This window comes from Poeciliopsis prolifica, unplaced genomic scaffold (genome assembly GCF_027474105.1).
Source record: "Poeciliopsis prolifica strain line A6 unplaced genomic scaffold, Auburn_PproV2 SCAFFOLD053, whole genome shotgun sequence".
Lineage (NCBI taxonomy): Eukaryota > Metazoa > Chordata > Actinopteri > Cyprinodontiformes > Poeciliidae > Poeciliopsis > Poeciliopsis prolifica.
In genome coordinates, this window is record NW_026562428.1 from 1,726,559 (window position 1) to 1,741,940 (window position 15,382).

The 15,382-nt window shown below is 42.9% G+C and overlaps 1 protein-coding gene across 5 annotated transcripts in view; it reads left to right on the forward strand.

Moving 5' to 3' along the window:
* LOC129378691 (nck-associated protein 5-like) overlaps positions 1-15,382 on the forward strand; it is a 113,653-nt gene that overhangs the window by 14,138 nt on the left and 84,133 nt on the right. Inside the window, exon 1 of one of the 5 annotated variants that reach the window (XM_055059117.1) lies at positions 13,599-13,845. The exons of the other annotated variants lie outside the window; for them this stretch is intronic. Coding sequence (XP_054915092.1) covers positions 13,780-13,845 — 66 coding nt within the window. The 5' untranslated portion in view covers positions 13,599-13,779. Of the gene's footprint in view, positions 1-13,598; positions 13,846-15,382 lie in introns of those variants that run through there. 5 annotated transcript variants of the gene reach the window in all.

A 15,382-nucleotide genomic window follows, 5' to 3' on the forward strand; every position in this document is an offset into this window, starting at 1 on the left:
AATTTTAAAAAAAGAAGAAAAAAAAGCTTCAGAAACAATCAAGTTTGGTTCCTAAATACAAGGAGCTAAATCAGCATTCAATGTATAACATCCCAGAGCCTTCATAGTTTTTACCCTCACAGTTCATTCGTCATCAGTCTGTATAACATAGCTAATCCTTTGGGTTAATGATGAGCTGTATTGGACACTGGGTTCTTCTTCAGTATCAGGAGATTTTAGATCCAGCTCATCAAACGGAGCCAATAAAAATAAACTGCAGTAGATGAAGAGATGATGAAAGTGCAAAACGTTGACTGGAAGGTGGAATGGTTTAGAGAAAGCTTAATGATTGCAGGTCAGAGTGGAGAATCTGTGAAGTCCAGACCGGTGAAGGTTGTTTCTGTCATCCTTAGTGATAATTGATAACAAATAGAAAACTCTCTGCAGGGGAGAGTTAATAATCCAGCTCCCTGAATGACTGATTAAGCGCTAACTGAACGGCCGAGTCGTATTGAATAAACAGCATGTGGTTGTGTTTCCCGGCTCTCCTCGCACAAAACTGTTTCTAGGTGCTGATTGGCTGCCACGGTCCTCTTGGAGCGCCTTCCGTTGGCTTGTTCGCCCCAAACTTGACAAATTAGTTGGGTCCACGCTAAATTTAAACGCAAGGAACCGAAGTTGTGCGTTCCGGCGTGAAGTCTTGTTCCTTCTCGTTACAACCGGAGACATTAAAACTCATTCAGTGGGATAGAGGGGGGTGCTGTGGCTGAGACGGGTAGGAATGCTCAAAGTCGTCTGATTGGCTCCGGCGTTGATATTATTACTGAGCAGCTCCAACTAATTGAGTGTAATTGTAGAGTGGAAATGCAGCGGCCGTGCCGGCCCCGTGGGGGGCCTCCTTCTCACGCATAGCACCACAGGGTGCCGAACTTACGGCGCTGGAGGAAGCTGAGTGGACAGTCTGGGTGGGCCGGCGTTACGTAACCATACTGATGTCCTCACACATCACTGAGGGGCAAATAAAGGCTCTGCAGGGGCAACTGACGGCTCCCTGTGGGGGGGAAGGCAGGTGAAATACCGCGCATACCTGGGGTGGGTACGTAGACTGGCTCTGAGAGACAGAAGCAAACCGTTAGAGCCTCGGTTTTCCCTCCACTCCCGTCTGAAAGTCAGCCGAACGCTGCGAGGCCCAGCCGCCACCGTCCGCTTGTAAATTTTGTTGAATAATTCTGGAAGCCGCTCGCTTGTTTTTCCACTCAGTCACAGCTCAGCTCCTGTTTTTATTAGAGCAATTATATAGACATTTATGGATCATTGCATCATATCCTGTTGAATCCTGACCTACATTTCTGCCACCCAGCACTGCAGTGGTCTGAGGTCATCTGTTTATTAGTTTTATGTTTGTTGAATAATTAACTTTCGCACGGGGTTTATGTTGGCCTCAAACGTGCAAAAGGAAACGATGAATAAACCATTTTAAAGTTTGACTTTTTTGAGGCTTTATTGAAGTTTATCTTTGGACTCTGGGTGGCAGCTCACTCATCTCAAGCCTACTTTGTTTAGCGATTGATCATTCAGGCAGAAGTGGTTCCTAAACTCAGCATTGACCTCATTTTAAATTTAATTTTCCCCGAGGAATTTTAAAAATGGAGGATCTCCTCAGGAAATCGTTACTGGAATCAGTGTAGAGTTGAAACTGATTTTCTTAATAAATAGAGTATTAGACTACAGTTGACCAAATACCTTTCAGGAACCCAGAGTCTCTGTCCATCTGTAATCAATAGGTCCCATTAGTAAAAGTTGTACAATTTTATTAATTTAACCACAAGTATGGGTGGCAATAAAAACCACCAATACTTAACAGGCATAAACCAGCTATGTTTATTAGGAATTTTGTATGTTTCCAACTCGATGACCGCTCACAGTAATTCACTGTTTTGGTGCTGTTAATGATAGGTGTGTCATCAAATTTGTGTTGAAATTTTCTGAATTTATATGCTGCCCAGTTTTAGATGATCAAGAAATCTCATATTTTGGTTATAAAGTAACCAAAATGCCTTTTGTTTGCATGACACGGCTAAATTTGATGCTGTTTGTCCATCACGATGGTGATGGGTTTTTGTTTTAGCGATCTTCTGGGAACAATTTGCGATACTTTGAGTATCTTTAGGTTATCTCAGTGATTTATTGATTTTATTTAAAGTAGACATAGTGGAACATTTGTCCTTTGGCCCAAGCTGTTGGTGAGATTAGCTTCAGGCTAATTGCCATTATCTTCATATTCTTGAGGTTTATTGGTCCATCAAAGCCAACAGCAATCAGGGGAAACATAAAAGCGGAATCTTTTGGGTTCGTTCCAGACTCTTATTTTATAGTGTGTCCCCTCTCGCTCTGGGCCATCGTCCAGCTCATTTAATTGGACATCTATTTTCCTCCGTTCGATGATGCCGCTCTTTTGTCCTTGGAGACGAGGGGCCAATTATGGACTCTGCTCTTCCAATCACGAGAGAGATCAAAGTTGACGCCGGGGTGCCGCGTGCACTCCGAGTCACATGCATTGTTTTCCTGCAGCGTTCCCTCCGGTCCCGACGGGAACACTGGGCCTTCTGTTGAGCCCGCGGTCCGCTGAACACCCGCGCTCCATCAGCAGGCCTTATCTCCACACACGATCAACTCTTACTCACCGTCTCTTTAGGTTCACTCCAGCGGACTGGAAGAGGCCTGATAAGAGAGGAGAGATTGTGACAACTTTATGTTTCAGAACACACTGAGAAGCCTAATCAGATCAGGTGTTAGCCCTTCTCCTGAAGGGATGCTCACTTCCCTTTCTTGTGACTGTAGTTTCTATTTCCAGCTACTTTCCTCCTCAAGGCAAACGCTCATTATGGCATTGAGTGACAGATGGTGTCGTGGTGTAAAGTTTGGAAGCCTCTCCTTGACTCTTAATCTCATTCTTCTGGTCATTGTGGCCAAATAGTTCATATCACAATGCTAGCTTAAGCTAGTCTCAAAATGAACTTCATCTGAATACCAATACGGCTAAAATCTACCAATACTTGAGGCCCCCTCTACCATGAAGTAAATCAGTATTAAAAAATCCCAAATGGAGGACTTCCGGTTTGACGATGTAGAAGAAGGAAGCAGGGTGAAGGAGCTCCGGCTAACTTTTGTTAAATTACTTTAAAATACGAGTTACACACGTCTATCAAGTACCGGACTACAGACGCATTATCTCTGGACCCTGGTGACGTTACAATGGCCAGTGATAATCCTAAACAAAAACTCTCTACTTCAACCAGGCGAACGAACAGCCTAGCTAGCAAGGTAGCCTCAATGGCCGCGGCTTCCTCCGAAGCTGAAACACTCGGCGAAAGTAAATGCGGAGATTCTGTTTCCATGCCCCAACTGGTCAAAGAACTATCCAAGCAGCAGAACGACTTCAAAGAGGATGTGGCCACATTAATTCGAGAATCGATTCGGCCTCTGCAAACAGCGGTAGACGGGCTGCGGGAGGAGGTGAGCTCCTTTCAGGGCCGCCTCGTAGCAGCGGAAAGCCTGGCAGGCGATAACTTTCAACGCATATTCGAAGCTGAGGCTGCCGTTAAATCTCTCCAGGCCCAAAACGTTTCCTTGTTGGAGCGCCTGGAAAACCTGGAAAATCGGTCTCGCAGGTCCAATCTGCGCATACTTAACATACCCGAAGGCAGCGAAAATGGCCAGGATGCAACTAAGTTCATCTCCAAGTTGCTAAAGGATGCTATGGGAGGCGACATATTTCCTTCTCCCCCGGAATTGGAGCGGGCACACCGCACAGCTGGACCTATGCCCACCGCAGGACGACCACCACGGCCCTTCATCGTGGCATTCCACCGATACAGGGAGAAGGAAGCCGCTTTAAGATGGTCCAGGCAGCATGAAGTAAAGTACCAGGGAACCACCCTGAGAATATATCCAGATCTCAGCATCGCTCTTGCAAAGAAAAGGTCGGCATTCAATGATGTTAAAGGCGCTCTATATCAGAGAGGTGTATCATTTCGTCTTCTTTTCCCGGCCCGTCTTAAAGTTACGTTTAAGGGAGAAAGCCACTTTTTTGAAAGGCCAGAGGAGGCCCAGGCGTTCTACGACCGCTGCGTTGCAAAATAAACATCTGACGGCAGACCTGTTGTTGTTGTTTTTTTTTTTTCGGAGTGAAGCGGGGGGCCAAGGATACAGCAGAGATTGGGAGGACAGTAAAAGAGGACAAACTATCCCGAGGAAGTGGAAAATTGTTACAAATTGCTGAGTTATGGGTTACATCTTCCACCGTGCATTGATTGTCTGGACAAAATATTAACTCTGCTTCAAGTGGACGCACCGTTTTTCTCATAAGGGTCATATATCCATACACCTGTGAGTATGTTTGCATCGTGCATGCACATACACGAATTTCTCCCTTACTATAATTTCGTGTGGTGTTTTTTTTTTTTTTTTTTTTTTGCGTTTACTTTGGCATAGTTTAGTGCCCAAAATCCATGCTCATAAGCTAGCTGATTGCTGTACAAGTGCCCCACGGGGTTTATAACATTCACTGTTTATAGTTTCTGGTACTGTTCTAACTCATTATACACAGAGTGTAACTCCTGCATGCCAAGTTCATCGGGAAGCCTCCAAAGCCAGTTTGGGATTGTATATGGTCTATCGGAAGACCTACGAGGTGTTTAAGGGACAGTATTTGGCTTCAACAAGAGAAGCAAGGATACAACTGGGGTGGGTTTTAAAAAGGGTTGGGTTGGGGGCTGCTTTTGTTATTCATACAGCTGTTTTGCGTTGTTTTTCCTACTTTATTTTTCTCTCAAGTTTGTACGTTATGCACAGGAAAGCTTGGACCCACGGTGGGGGCATGGTGGAGCTGCTGGGCTGGGACAGGTATATATTTGGATTATCATGGCCAATGTAGGTAGCGGCAGTGTAAGAGGGGAGGCCTCAGCAGTTCGCTTTATCAGTTGGAATGTGAGGGGCATGAGAGGACCAGTGAAACGGGCAAAAATTTTTTCCCACCTTAAAAAGCTTAAAACAGAAATAGCATTCCTACAGGAAACACATTTGGTTTCTGCAGATCATATAAAACTTAAGAAGCCTTGGGTAGGACAGGTTTACCATTCACAATTTAATACAAAAGCGAGGGGAACAGCAATATTAATTCATAAAAATATACAATTTACTTTAAGCTCATCCATATCAGATCCACAGGGTCGATATGTCATAGTAACGGGTTCTTTATATAATACTCAAGTTATACTTGCCTGCATATACGCACCCAACTGGGATGACCCCTCTTTCATATCCAGGTTAATCTCTGCTCTACCTAACATGAACTCTCACTGTTTGATATTGGGTGGGGACATGAACTGTGTAATGGATCCGACTCTAGACCGATCCAGCTCTAGATTGTCATCTCCATCAAAGATGGCTCACGCCTTAACAGCATTCATGAAGGAGGCAGGCTGCATTGATCCCTGGCGCTTTTTGTTTCCAGATAATAAGGAATTCTCTTTTTTCTCACATGTCCATCAATCATATTCAAGAATTGATTGTTTTTTTGTAGACAAGACCCTACTACCCTTTGTTAAGAATAGTGAATATTCTGCTATTGTAGAGTCTGATCATTCACCACTAATGCTGGACTTTGCCTTCCCACCCAATCAGGCTCAGCGCCCCAATTGGAGGTTTGACTCAACTTTATTAGCAGATGACAACTTTTGTGAATCAATGTCTACTGCCATAGATAATTTTCTGTCTGAAAATAAATCAGATTCTGTGTCGCCCTCCATCCTGTGGGAAACATTAAAAGTGGTAATTCGAGGTGAAATAATATCGTACACGGCAACACGCAACAAAATTAGAAGAGCAAGGCAGGAACAGCTTATCAGTTCTATACTGGAGCTGGATCGTAGGCATTCAATGTCGCCTTCCCCTGAGCTGTACAAAGAGAGGCTTTGTCTACAAATGCAATATAATCTTATATCAACGCAGGACGTGGAACAATCCTTACTTAGATCCCGAGGCCATGTATATGAACATGGCGAGAGGGCGGGCCGCCTCCTGGCCCACCAACTCAAAAGTCGGTCGGCGGCGCAGCTCATATCGCAGATCCAAAAGACCTCTGGTGTGCGCACTGTTGATCCAGTTGAAATAAACCAAGCCTTTGAGGAATTTTATTCTGACCTATACTTGTCACAATTCCCAGGGGACGACTCAGATATGAATGCTTTTTTAGACAGCTTGGATATCCCTGTTATTGGTCCTGACAGAATGAGGGATCTGGATAAGCCCCTTACACTTAGTGAAGTTAATAATTCCATTTCAGCAATGCAGAGTGGCAAGGCCCCTGGACCTGACGGCTACCCAATCGAATTTTATAAGAAATTCTCATCCAAGTTAGCTCCTCTTTTACTTGAAATGTTTAACTACTCAATGGATTTGGGGACCTTGCCACAGACCCTTACAGAAGCTAACATCATACTCTTACTAAAACATGGTAAAAATCCAACGGACTGTGCTTCCTACAGACCCATTTCACTTCTAAATGGTGACGTTAAAATCTTAGCTAAACTTCTGGCTATGAGATTGGATGCAGCCATGGCAGACATAATCTCCTCAGATCAGACTGGGTTTATGAGGGGTCGTCACTCTTTTACTAATATACGAAGGCTTATTGGTGTTGTTCATTCTCCTGTATCGGGGGAGTCTCCTGAGGTTGTGGTCTCCCTCGATGCGGAGAAGGCATTCGACCGGGTTGAGTGGCCCTATCTATTTGCAGTATTAGCTAAGTTTGGGTTTGGGCCCAAATTTACCTCATGGGTACAACTGTTGTATACATCACCCAAAGCAAGCATAATCACTAACAAAACCAGATCTAGGCCCTTTTCCTTATCTAGGGGTACCCGGCAGGGTTGTCCTCTCAGCCCGCTCCTCTTTGTTTTGGCTATTGAGCCACTCTCAATTATGCTCAAGACCTCACAGAGCTTTAAGGGAATTTATAGAAATCAGCTGGAACATCGCCTGTCCCTATATGCGGATGACTTATTACTCTACATCTATATCTTCAATCTCCAACATTGTGAGATTGCTAAACCGTTTTGGTAAATTTTCAGGCTACAAGTTGAACTTCTTAAAGAGTGAATATTTTCCAATTAATAATTCTGCACTCCAAATTGCAGAAACTGACTTGCCCTTTCCTCTCTCTAGAGCAGGATTCAAATATTTGGGAATTAATGTGACGCGTTCTTTCTCTGATTTGCTTGACAAAAACTTTTCCCCTCTGCTTAATAACCTTAAACGAGACCTCCAGAAGTGGAGTGTCCTAAACTTAACCTTAGCGGGCAAAATAGCATGTATTAAAATGAATGTCTTGCCAAGATTTATGTATCTCTTTCAGAGTATTCCAGTTTTTCTCCCAAAATCATTCTTTAAACTCATCGATAAACAGCTGTCCTTGTTTATGTGGAGTAATAAACATCCTAGAATCAGTAGGCACTTCCTTTACAGACACAAGGGAGAGGGAGGTATGGGTCTACCTAACCTTCTGCACTATTACTGGGCAGCAAACCTACAAAAGGTGGTCTGTCTATTCCAACAACCAGATGTTGACTGGTGCCGATCTGAGCTGGATTCATGTAGGCCATCATCATTCCCTGCAATAGTCACTTCAAAGCTTCCTCTCTCTCCTAAGCAACACTCTTCATGCCCAGTTGTAATCTCCACCCTAAAAATATGGGCACAATTTAGACAACACTTTAATATGACAAACGTCTCTATTTACGGTCCCATATGTAATAACCATGTTTTCCCACCATCCTTATTAGACCCTGGCTTTGCTAAATGGCGAAGCGCAGGCTTAAGTAAATTTAGTGACCTATATATAGATGGCATTTTCGCTACCTTTGATGCCATTTCCTCCAAATTTGGTTTACAGCGTTCCTCCCTATTTCGGTACCTCCAGATCCGTGACTTTGTTCGTAGCATTAGCCCTTGCTTTCCCAATTTACCCCCTAAAGGAGGTATAGACATAATTTTGCAAACTCCAACTTGTAGGGGGCTCATCTCAAAAATTTACAATATCATCTCAACTTTCAATACAGTGAGGCTCAATGAGATCAGAGCAGAATGGTCAGAGGAACTTGGAATACACATCTCTGATGAGACCTGGGACCACGCATTGCGTAGAGTAAATGGGTCAACATCATGTGCTCGACTTGGACTAATTCAATTCAAGGTCCTTCATAGGATTCACTACAGCAGAGCCAGACTCTCGCGGATTTATCCCACTGTCAGTGATACTTGTGCTCGGTGCCACATAGCTAAGGCAAATTTATCCCACATGTTCTGGGCCTGTAACAAACTATGCAACTTCTGGTCTACAATTTTTCAGATCCTATCTGAAGCCTTCAAAATAGGGGTCCAACCTAGTGCTGAATTGGCAATATTTGGAGTTCCAGGGGAGGGAATATCATTATCACATGATTTTAAAAATGTACTGGCTTTTTCAACCCTCCTCGCCCGAAGAAGAATATTATTGGCGTGGAGATCAGAACACCCACCCAAGGCTTCTCTCTGGTTGAGTGATCTGTCCATGTTCCTTAAGTTGGAGAAGATCAAATTTTGTGTTAGAGGTTCGACCCAAAAATTTTACAAAACTTGGTTCCCTCTATTATGTTATTTTGAAAGACTAGATGCTCTTCCTCAAGCCTGAATTTCGACTAGGAACTGGCTCCGCGGTGTTTGTCTGCTTCCCCGGCCTGGCAAGGGTTCCTTGTGACCCAGGCTGCTGACGGTGTTTACCAACCTGTGCAGTTTTAAGTATCCATGTACTGTGTTTGGATGTCTGCCCACACTTGTGCAGACGCTTGTTCACATGCTGTCCACGTCTCTGAGCTCTGCCATAGTCCCCTGTGTGTGTGTTTTTTTTAAATTATATTTAATTATTGCTTCTGTTTTATAATTATTATTTTATTTTGCTGTTTCTATTGTTTGCAGCCAGGTATGGGGTGAGGGAAGATGGGGATGGAGGGGAGAAAAAAAAAAAACAATGCCTTGCTTTATATCTGTGTTCAAAGTCTTGTTGTCATTGGTTGACTAAATAAAATAATAAAAAAAAAATCCCAAATGGAGCTCCTGGATTGGCTGCTGGACAAACACCAGCCAATAGGGAGTCAAGTAGCATCGCTCCAAGGTATTTCAGTTTTCCAAGCTGCATTTTATTGTAAACATTTTGGCTAGAATGAATCTGCAAATAGGGAGGTTCCCAAGGATAATTTTATCACGATCAACAACGACAACAAAACGCAAATGGGTGAATTTTGCATGCAAAATAAATAAATAAATAATTTGACTGTAGGGTGTTAACCCGTCCACCTGGCTTTGACAGGGGGAGAGGGTGTTTGGGTCCAGCCTCAGCACAGCAGAGTCAAGTCTGAAGAAGATGTAACTGACAGCTAACAGGATCGGATGTGCAGATTATCAACAGATTATCACCCGAAAGCTGTGAGGGCGGGGACAGCACGGCCTGCGGCCGGGGAGCTGCAGAGGGTGAGATATCGGGAGTGCGGGGGAAGCCGGCACGGCCCGTTGGATCCATTGATCCATCGTTCTGATCGGGCGTTGGGCCAGACCCCCAGCTGGGATCGTCACGCTCCGTTTCCTAAAACAAAAAGATTTAAACGTCCAGTTGGCAGACCGACTGTTTGCGTTTTAAAGCAGCAGCAGAAGCTGTTTGTTTTGAAATTGTGTTTCTTTACCTTAATTAACATATTATTGATTAAATGAAAAAGTTTTAGAAAATAACTGAAAAAAAAAACATTTAAATTTAGTTTAACCTCTGTTTTATTTTTTTAAATAAAATTGTGCTCATACTTTTTCATTTCAATATATTCAATTTGTTTTTCAATATATTCAATTATATTCAACATGTAATTACAAAATGTCAGTCATACATAAAAAGTGTTAAAGTTGAGAGGAGCTAGAAATTTCTAAATTAGTTGCTGAAAATTTTCTGGGATCCATGGGTAAAAAGATAAGACAGGTTTCCTGTTTGCAGGTTTCTCTCTGGGTGCTCCGGCTTCCTGCCACAGTCTAAAATCATGACTGTTTGGGTAATTGGCCTCTAAATTCTCCTTAGATGTGAATAAAACATTAATTTTGTGAACAAAACAGTTGCACAGTGGCTCAGTTGGGAGAACTGTTGCCTTGCAGCAACAAAGTCCTGGGTTTGAATCCCCTCTCTCATTACTCTCTTCCTTAGAGCCTTTATTTCAGAATAAAAGCTCAGAAATAATAAAATGTATTTCTGACATGTAATTACAAAATGTCAGTCATACATTTTGTAATTAAATTGTTTTTGTTATTAATTATTCCTTTTGTTCTAACTTACTAAAACCATTATTTATTCATAAAAGTAGATCTGAAGTTTCACTGACTGAAATAATTTGAAAAATTATAGTAATCAGAGTATAGTTTTATTTTTTGATGCTCTACATAAAAAATGTATTAAATTTCTTCCATAGAGTCCATAAAATTAAACAATTAGATGACCTGATGATGTAACTACAAAATTATTTTCAAAATATGCAGCGGTATAAATGAGCAAAACACAATTTGAACTTTCCAATATTAAAAGTCTACAATAAACGTAAAATGACTAAATACAGAAAATAAAAATTAAAAGCAAAAATCCAGGATGGAAACATTTTTGACAACATACCTGAAAGGAGTGTTAAGGTTTTTGTACTTCAGGACTTCCGTAGTTTTAGTCATTTTTGGACTTTCCTGCAATTTTCTGTCCCAGATGCTGCGTTTTGCTTCGGTCAGAGGTCTGGAAACTTTTTAATGACCCCAGAATCACTTCCTGTCCAATCCCATGAAATATTAACATGTTTCCACATTAACTCCAGCAAATGCGTGCAGAAAGCCTGTTACTGGTTGATGTATGAGAGCCCGGGGCTGTTCTCGTTGAGGTTCATGTCGTCCTGCCCGGTGACTCTACGCTTGTGCCTTAAACGCGTTGTCACAAATCTGTCTGGATTCGCATGCGAGTCTCAAAGCGAGGTCGTCTTGTGCGTGCCTGAGGACGAGGCGGGAGGGATTTCTGACGCACCTCACCTGTTCCTCGCAGCTCTGTCGACCCAACAGGTTTTCAGATGCTTCCTGCCAGCTGGACTTTCCTTCGTTTTAGCCCCTCGCCCCCTTTTTTTTTCTTTTTTTTTTGTTTGGCCGAGAATTTGAAGTGTTCAGATTAAAATCTATAATTTCTATTTGACATGACAGTATCGCACTGGAATCTGCCTGCCTTGTTATTTACCAACCATTTCTGACCAGATGATGGAAAATATTCCACTCTCAGCTCTTCCAAGCCACAATTATTGGCCCTCAAATTATATTGTTATGTTTCTGTTATTTTTCCATTAGTCTTGTTGAAGCTTTGACAAACGGCCAGTCTCATTTGCTAAAAATGATTTTCCCAAACAGGCCAGATTAGAGTCATCATCTCTCTTTTCTGACAAATGAAGCATCCTTCAATTGCCAAAGGATGCTTTACTAAAACATAAACTCTTATTACGCAGCCATTGTTTCATATATCCAACCGAAATTGCTCGACTGGAATTGTGTAATGGATTATAATCATAAAACAGTCCCTCATTGTTAAAACATTAGTCAGAATATTTGCTCGCAGAATATTGCAAAACAATTTTTCATCTCCTGACTGAAGCGATGACGGTAAACAATTAGTCAGCGACAGGAATGCGTTCGGGTTTTCACGCCATTGTCCCTTCGGCGCTCTCCAAACAGCTGATCCGTGGTGAGAAGGCGCTGCCAATGAGCTCATAAATTCCTCAAAGAGGCTGGGCCAGGTGCTTGTTGAAGGATGAGTTTGTAATCTCGGTTTGAGCGAGAACACCACCTGTCAGTCAGCGTCCATAAATTAGTTTCATAGTCATCAGCTGAAAGCCTGTTTGGGGTGGGGGGGGGGACTCTCTGATAGGTATGATGGATGTGGAAGTGGGATGAAGGTGTTGGAAGATCCTGAGCTTTGTGTTGCTTAAAGATCTACTTAAAAGTAGCATGAACAGGTTGTGACTGGTTAACACTGGGAATGTGCTAAACTTGTGCAGTTCCTGCACCGTTTATTTGCACGATGGGGATAGGAAAACACAATTTCCTCAAAGTTTCTGGTTTTCTACAGCTAAACGTAGGAACCTTTCTATACTTAGCAACAAGTGGGGGTATCTACTCAACATTCTGGGGTTCCTGGACGTGTATAAAAGCAATATAAGAATTATTCAAGGTAGCAATCACAGATAAATACATGATTTTAAAAATATAGGTTCATTTTGAAACCCCTTTTCTACTGTCTCCCTGGGCTACTGCCCGTAAAAACTTGGAAATAGTCCACTGAAAGATTTTCATACAACATTCTAACTCAGCAAAAAAGTCCAAATATGTGTCCTTAATTGAATTTTGTGTGCTTTCAGCCTTTTGGATGTCATAAAATATAAAATGGAGAAGGAAATATTGAAAAATGTATGTGCAAACTTTACTTTTTTTTCAACTGTCCTATAGAGATTAACAGAACCAAGCTGTGCATTTCTGTTTCTAATACGATCAAATTGAGCTGACGCCACAATGCCGACGTACCAACATATCTAAGGAACAAATGGCATCAGGTTGCGAGCTTTGCACCAATCCCTCGTCCTGAGTCAGCGTTTGTTCAGACCAGAAGTAAACAATGGTTTCCATGTGGTGTTTTGGGTCATTTCCATTGATTCCATTGGGAAGGCCTCTGTCTTTCAGAGGTCAAGTTCTCCCTGCTGCATGACTTGGCCTCTGAGGTTCCAAAGCACTTTGTCTACCTCAACGTTGTGAGAGTAATTATAAGTCTGCAGGACTGAACTTTGAGAGACATCCTCCGAGGAGAAAACTCTCCACAGTGAGAACAGGAACTTCTCCAATCAAGCAGACAGAAATAAATCCAGATTAGAGGATAGTTGTGGGAGAAACATGGCACAGTTTCCATAACAGCTTCCACGTTTTCCAGTCTGAACGAGAAAACTATCATTATCCATTGTATTGTCTTGGACAGGCCACAGTGGGAGACAGAAACCTAGTAATCTGACATTCAGATTTAATTCATGGGGTGTCAGCGAGGAAGCTGGTGAGCAGAGGTTCTGATTCGACCTGGAGCCAAAGAATCATTCAGGAACTGCTGTGACTGAAAACGTGGCACGCAGAGGTTTAGGTTCTCAGGTTTATATAAGGACATTCAAATTCCAAATTGTAATCCAATCAGGGGAAAAGAACTACCCAAACCGATCTGGAGCTGTGGGGCTACATCTTGTTCTGACCACAGTTTTGAAAAACTGAGTCAGTTTTACTTGACGAGACCAAGAAAAGTCCCCAAATAAAACTCAATTTACAACAAGAAGGAGACGGTATAGGAAAGTAATAGTTGGGTGGACATGTAGAGTACGACGCACAGATGCAACGACATGCTGTTTGCTCCAGGTGACTTAACGCGATTTGACTCGGTGGTTAAATATTAACAGGAGCTGATGTGGCCCTCAGTCAGGAGAGACACGAATTCATGCAAGGCACTTTGCTGCACTGCTGCATCATCGTTCCAACACACACGTGTAATGCTGTCGAATGCAAACACATACACACACACACAGCCAGTGGCAGGCAGCAGCTGAGACTCAGCAAGGCAGCTGGGGCAGAAGAGGGGAACCAAGCGGAAGAAGAGGAGGGCAACAGAGCGAAGGATAGAGGATGAGCCAGTTGGCGGAGCACGGTGTTGGTCGGATCCGAAGCGTTCCTCTTCTGGAGCTTCTGGCGGTGAGTTTTGGTTTTCAGATCCGTCTGTCTCAGCAACGCCAGGGAGATATCTGGGAGAGCACATCCAGAGCAGGACTCACTGGGGCATCGATGTTCTTCGTTAGGACATTAGAGGAGGGAACGATTGTAATCTATTAGCTGAATTTGATTGATGACGGTGAGATTTCCTTAGAGGAGCTAACTTTGCTTTCAACCTGTCACTAGATTGTGGATGGTCTGGTTCTATAAATGTGTCAGTGTTTCTCGCCGTTCTGTGACTGTGCATCTCGAGCGTTGCCATCCCATATGTAGGTCACTATTCGACAAGCTGTGGCTGCCTCTAATTAGACGTGAGAAAAGACTCGCTTCGTGTTTCCGAAACAGTTCCAGGCGGTCCAGATCAGGGGTCCGGCCCACCATCTGTACAGGTTACCCCCCAACCCCGCTGTGGATGGGACGCTTCGCGACATGTAATGCTTTATGACGAGGTTACCATGCGTGGCAACAGTCAGATCTAAAAATAAAACAGCTGTGGTTGTTGTGCTTTTTCAGCTGCTTCGGTTCAACTTTTCTCTTTATTTGGATCTTCGTTCAGTGGCGCTTCGTGTGTTTTTGCCTTTGCCATCACGTGGACGCAATTAAACAGACAAATGTCTCTGCTGGGCTCGGAAACGCCATACATCTTTTATGTAATTACATTAACAGGAGCTGGATAGCGACTAATGGCTCGTGCAGGACGAGAAGGGGCGCGAAACATAACATGCATGGTTGCATTTTTCCATCCAGTTTCACCCTCTCGCTCATCCCAAAGCGCAAATCTCTCCCTCCCTCCTAACTAACACAACTTGCTTTTTCTTTTTTAATTTTCTACCCAGAGAGAATTTCTGAGGTTTATAACCTTTTGTGTGTCCTAATCTGGGCTCAGCTGTGGCTTAAAGGTTTGCTTTGTGGCATTGTCCACATCAAACGGAAGAAAAGCCCTAAACAAACGTTTACTCTCACATTTGATCTTTCCATTTCGGATCTGAATGATGTGAATCACACAGGATCAAAATTATACATTCAGGCTCTCCAGCATAAGCGTCTCCAACATCTTTTTATTACGTTGACGACTCAATGAGGGCTAAGAATATCTTAACTCGGCAAGACTGAGAACGGTGGGAGGAAGCTGGAGTACCCACATCCAGAGGAATAGAATAATGAAAAAAGGGGAGCGTCTTCAAATTCCTGAACGTCTATTGGAGTTTGGACTCAATTGGCGGTCCAAGACCCGCATCCATATTTGAATTTGGATCAGATAAAGCAGATCCAACATTTTAACATAGACTTCGACGAAGTCTATGCTAAAATGGGTTTAAAGTAAACCCATTTTATAATGCTGACTCGATAACTTGCTTTGTTATGATTTGAAAAGCTTGAATTAAACCTCACAGGCTCACATTTTGCTTTAATTTCCACAGACTAGGATTATAATGCCGTCTATGTAATGGAAATTATATGTTGTGTACAAATACGGTTCCTCGAGACCTCAGAAAGTATCTCTGGGACAGAACGCCTG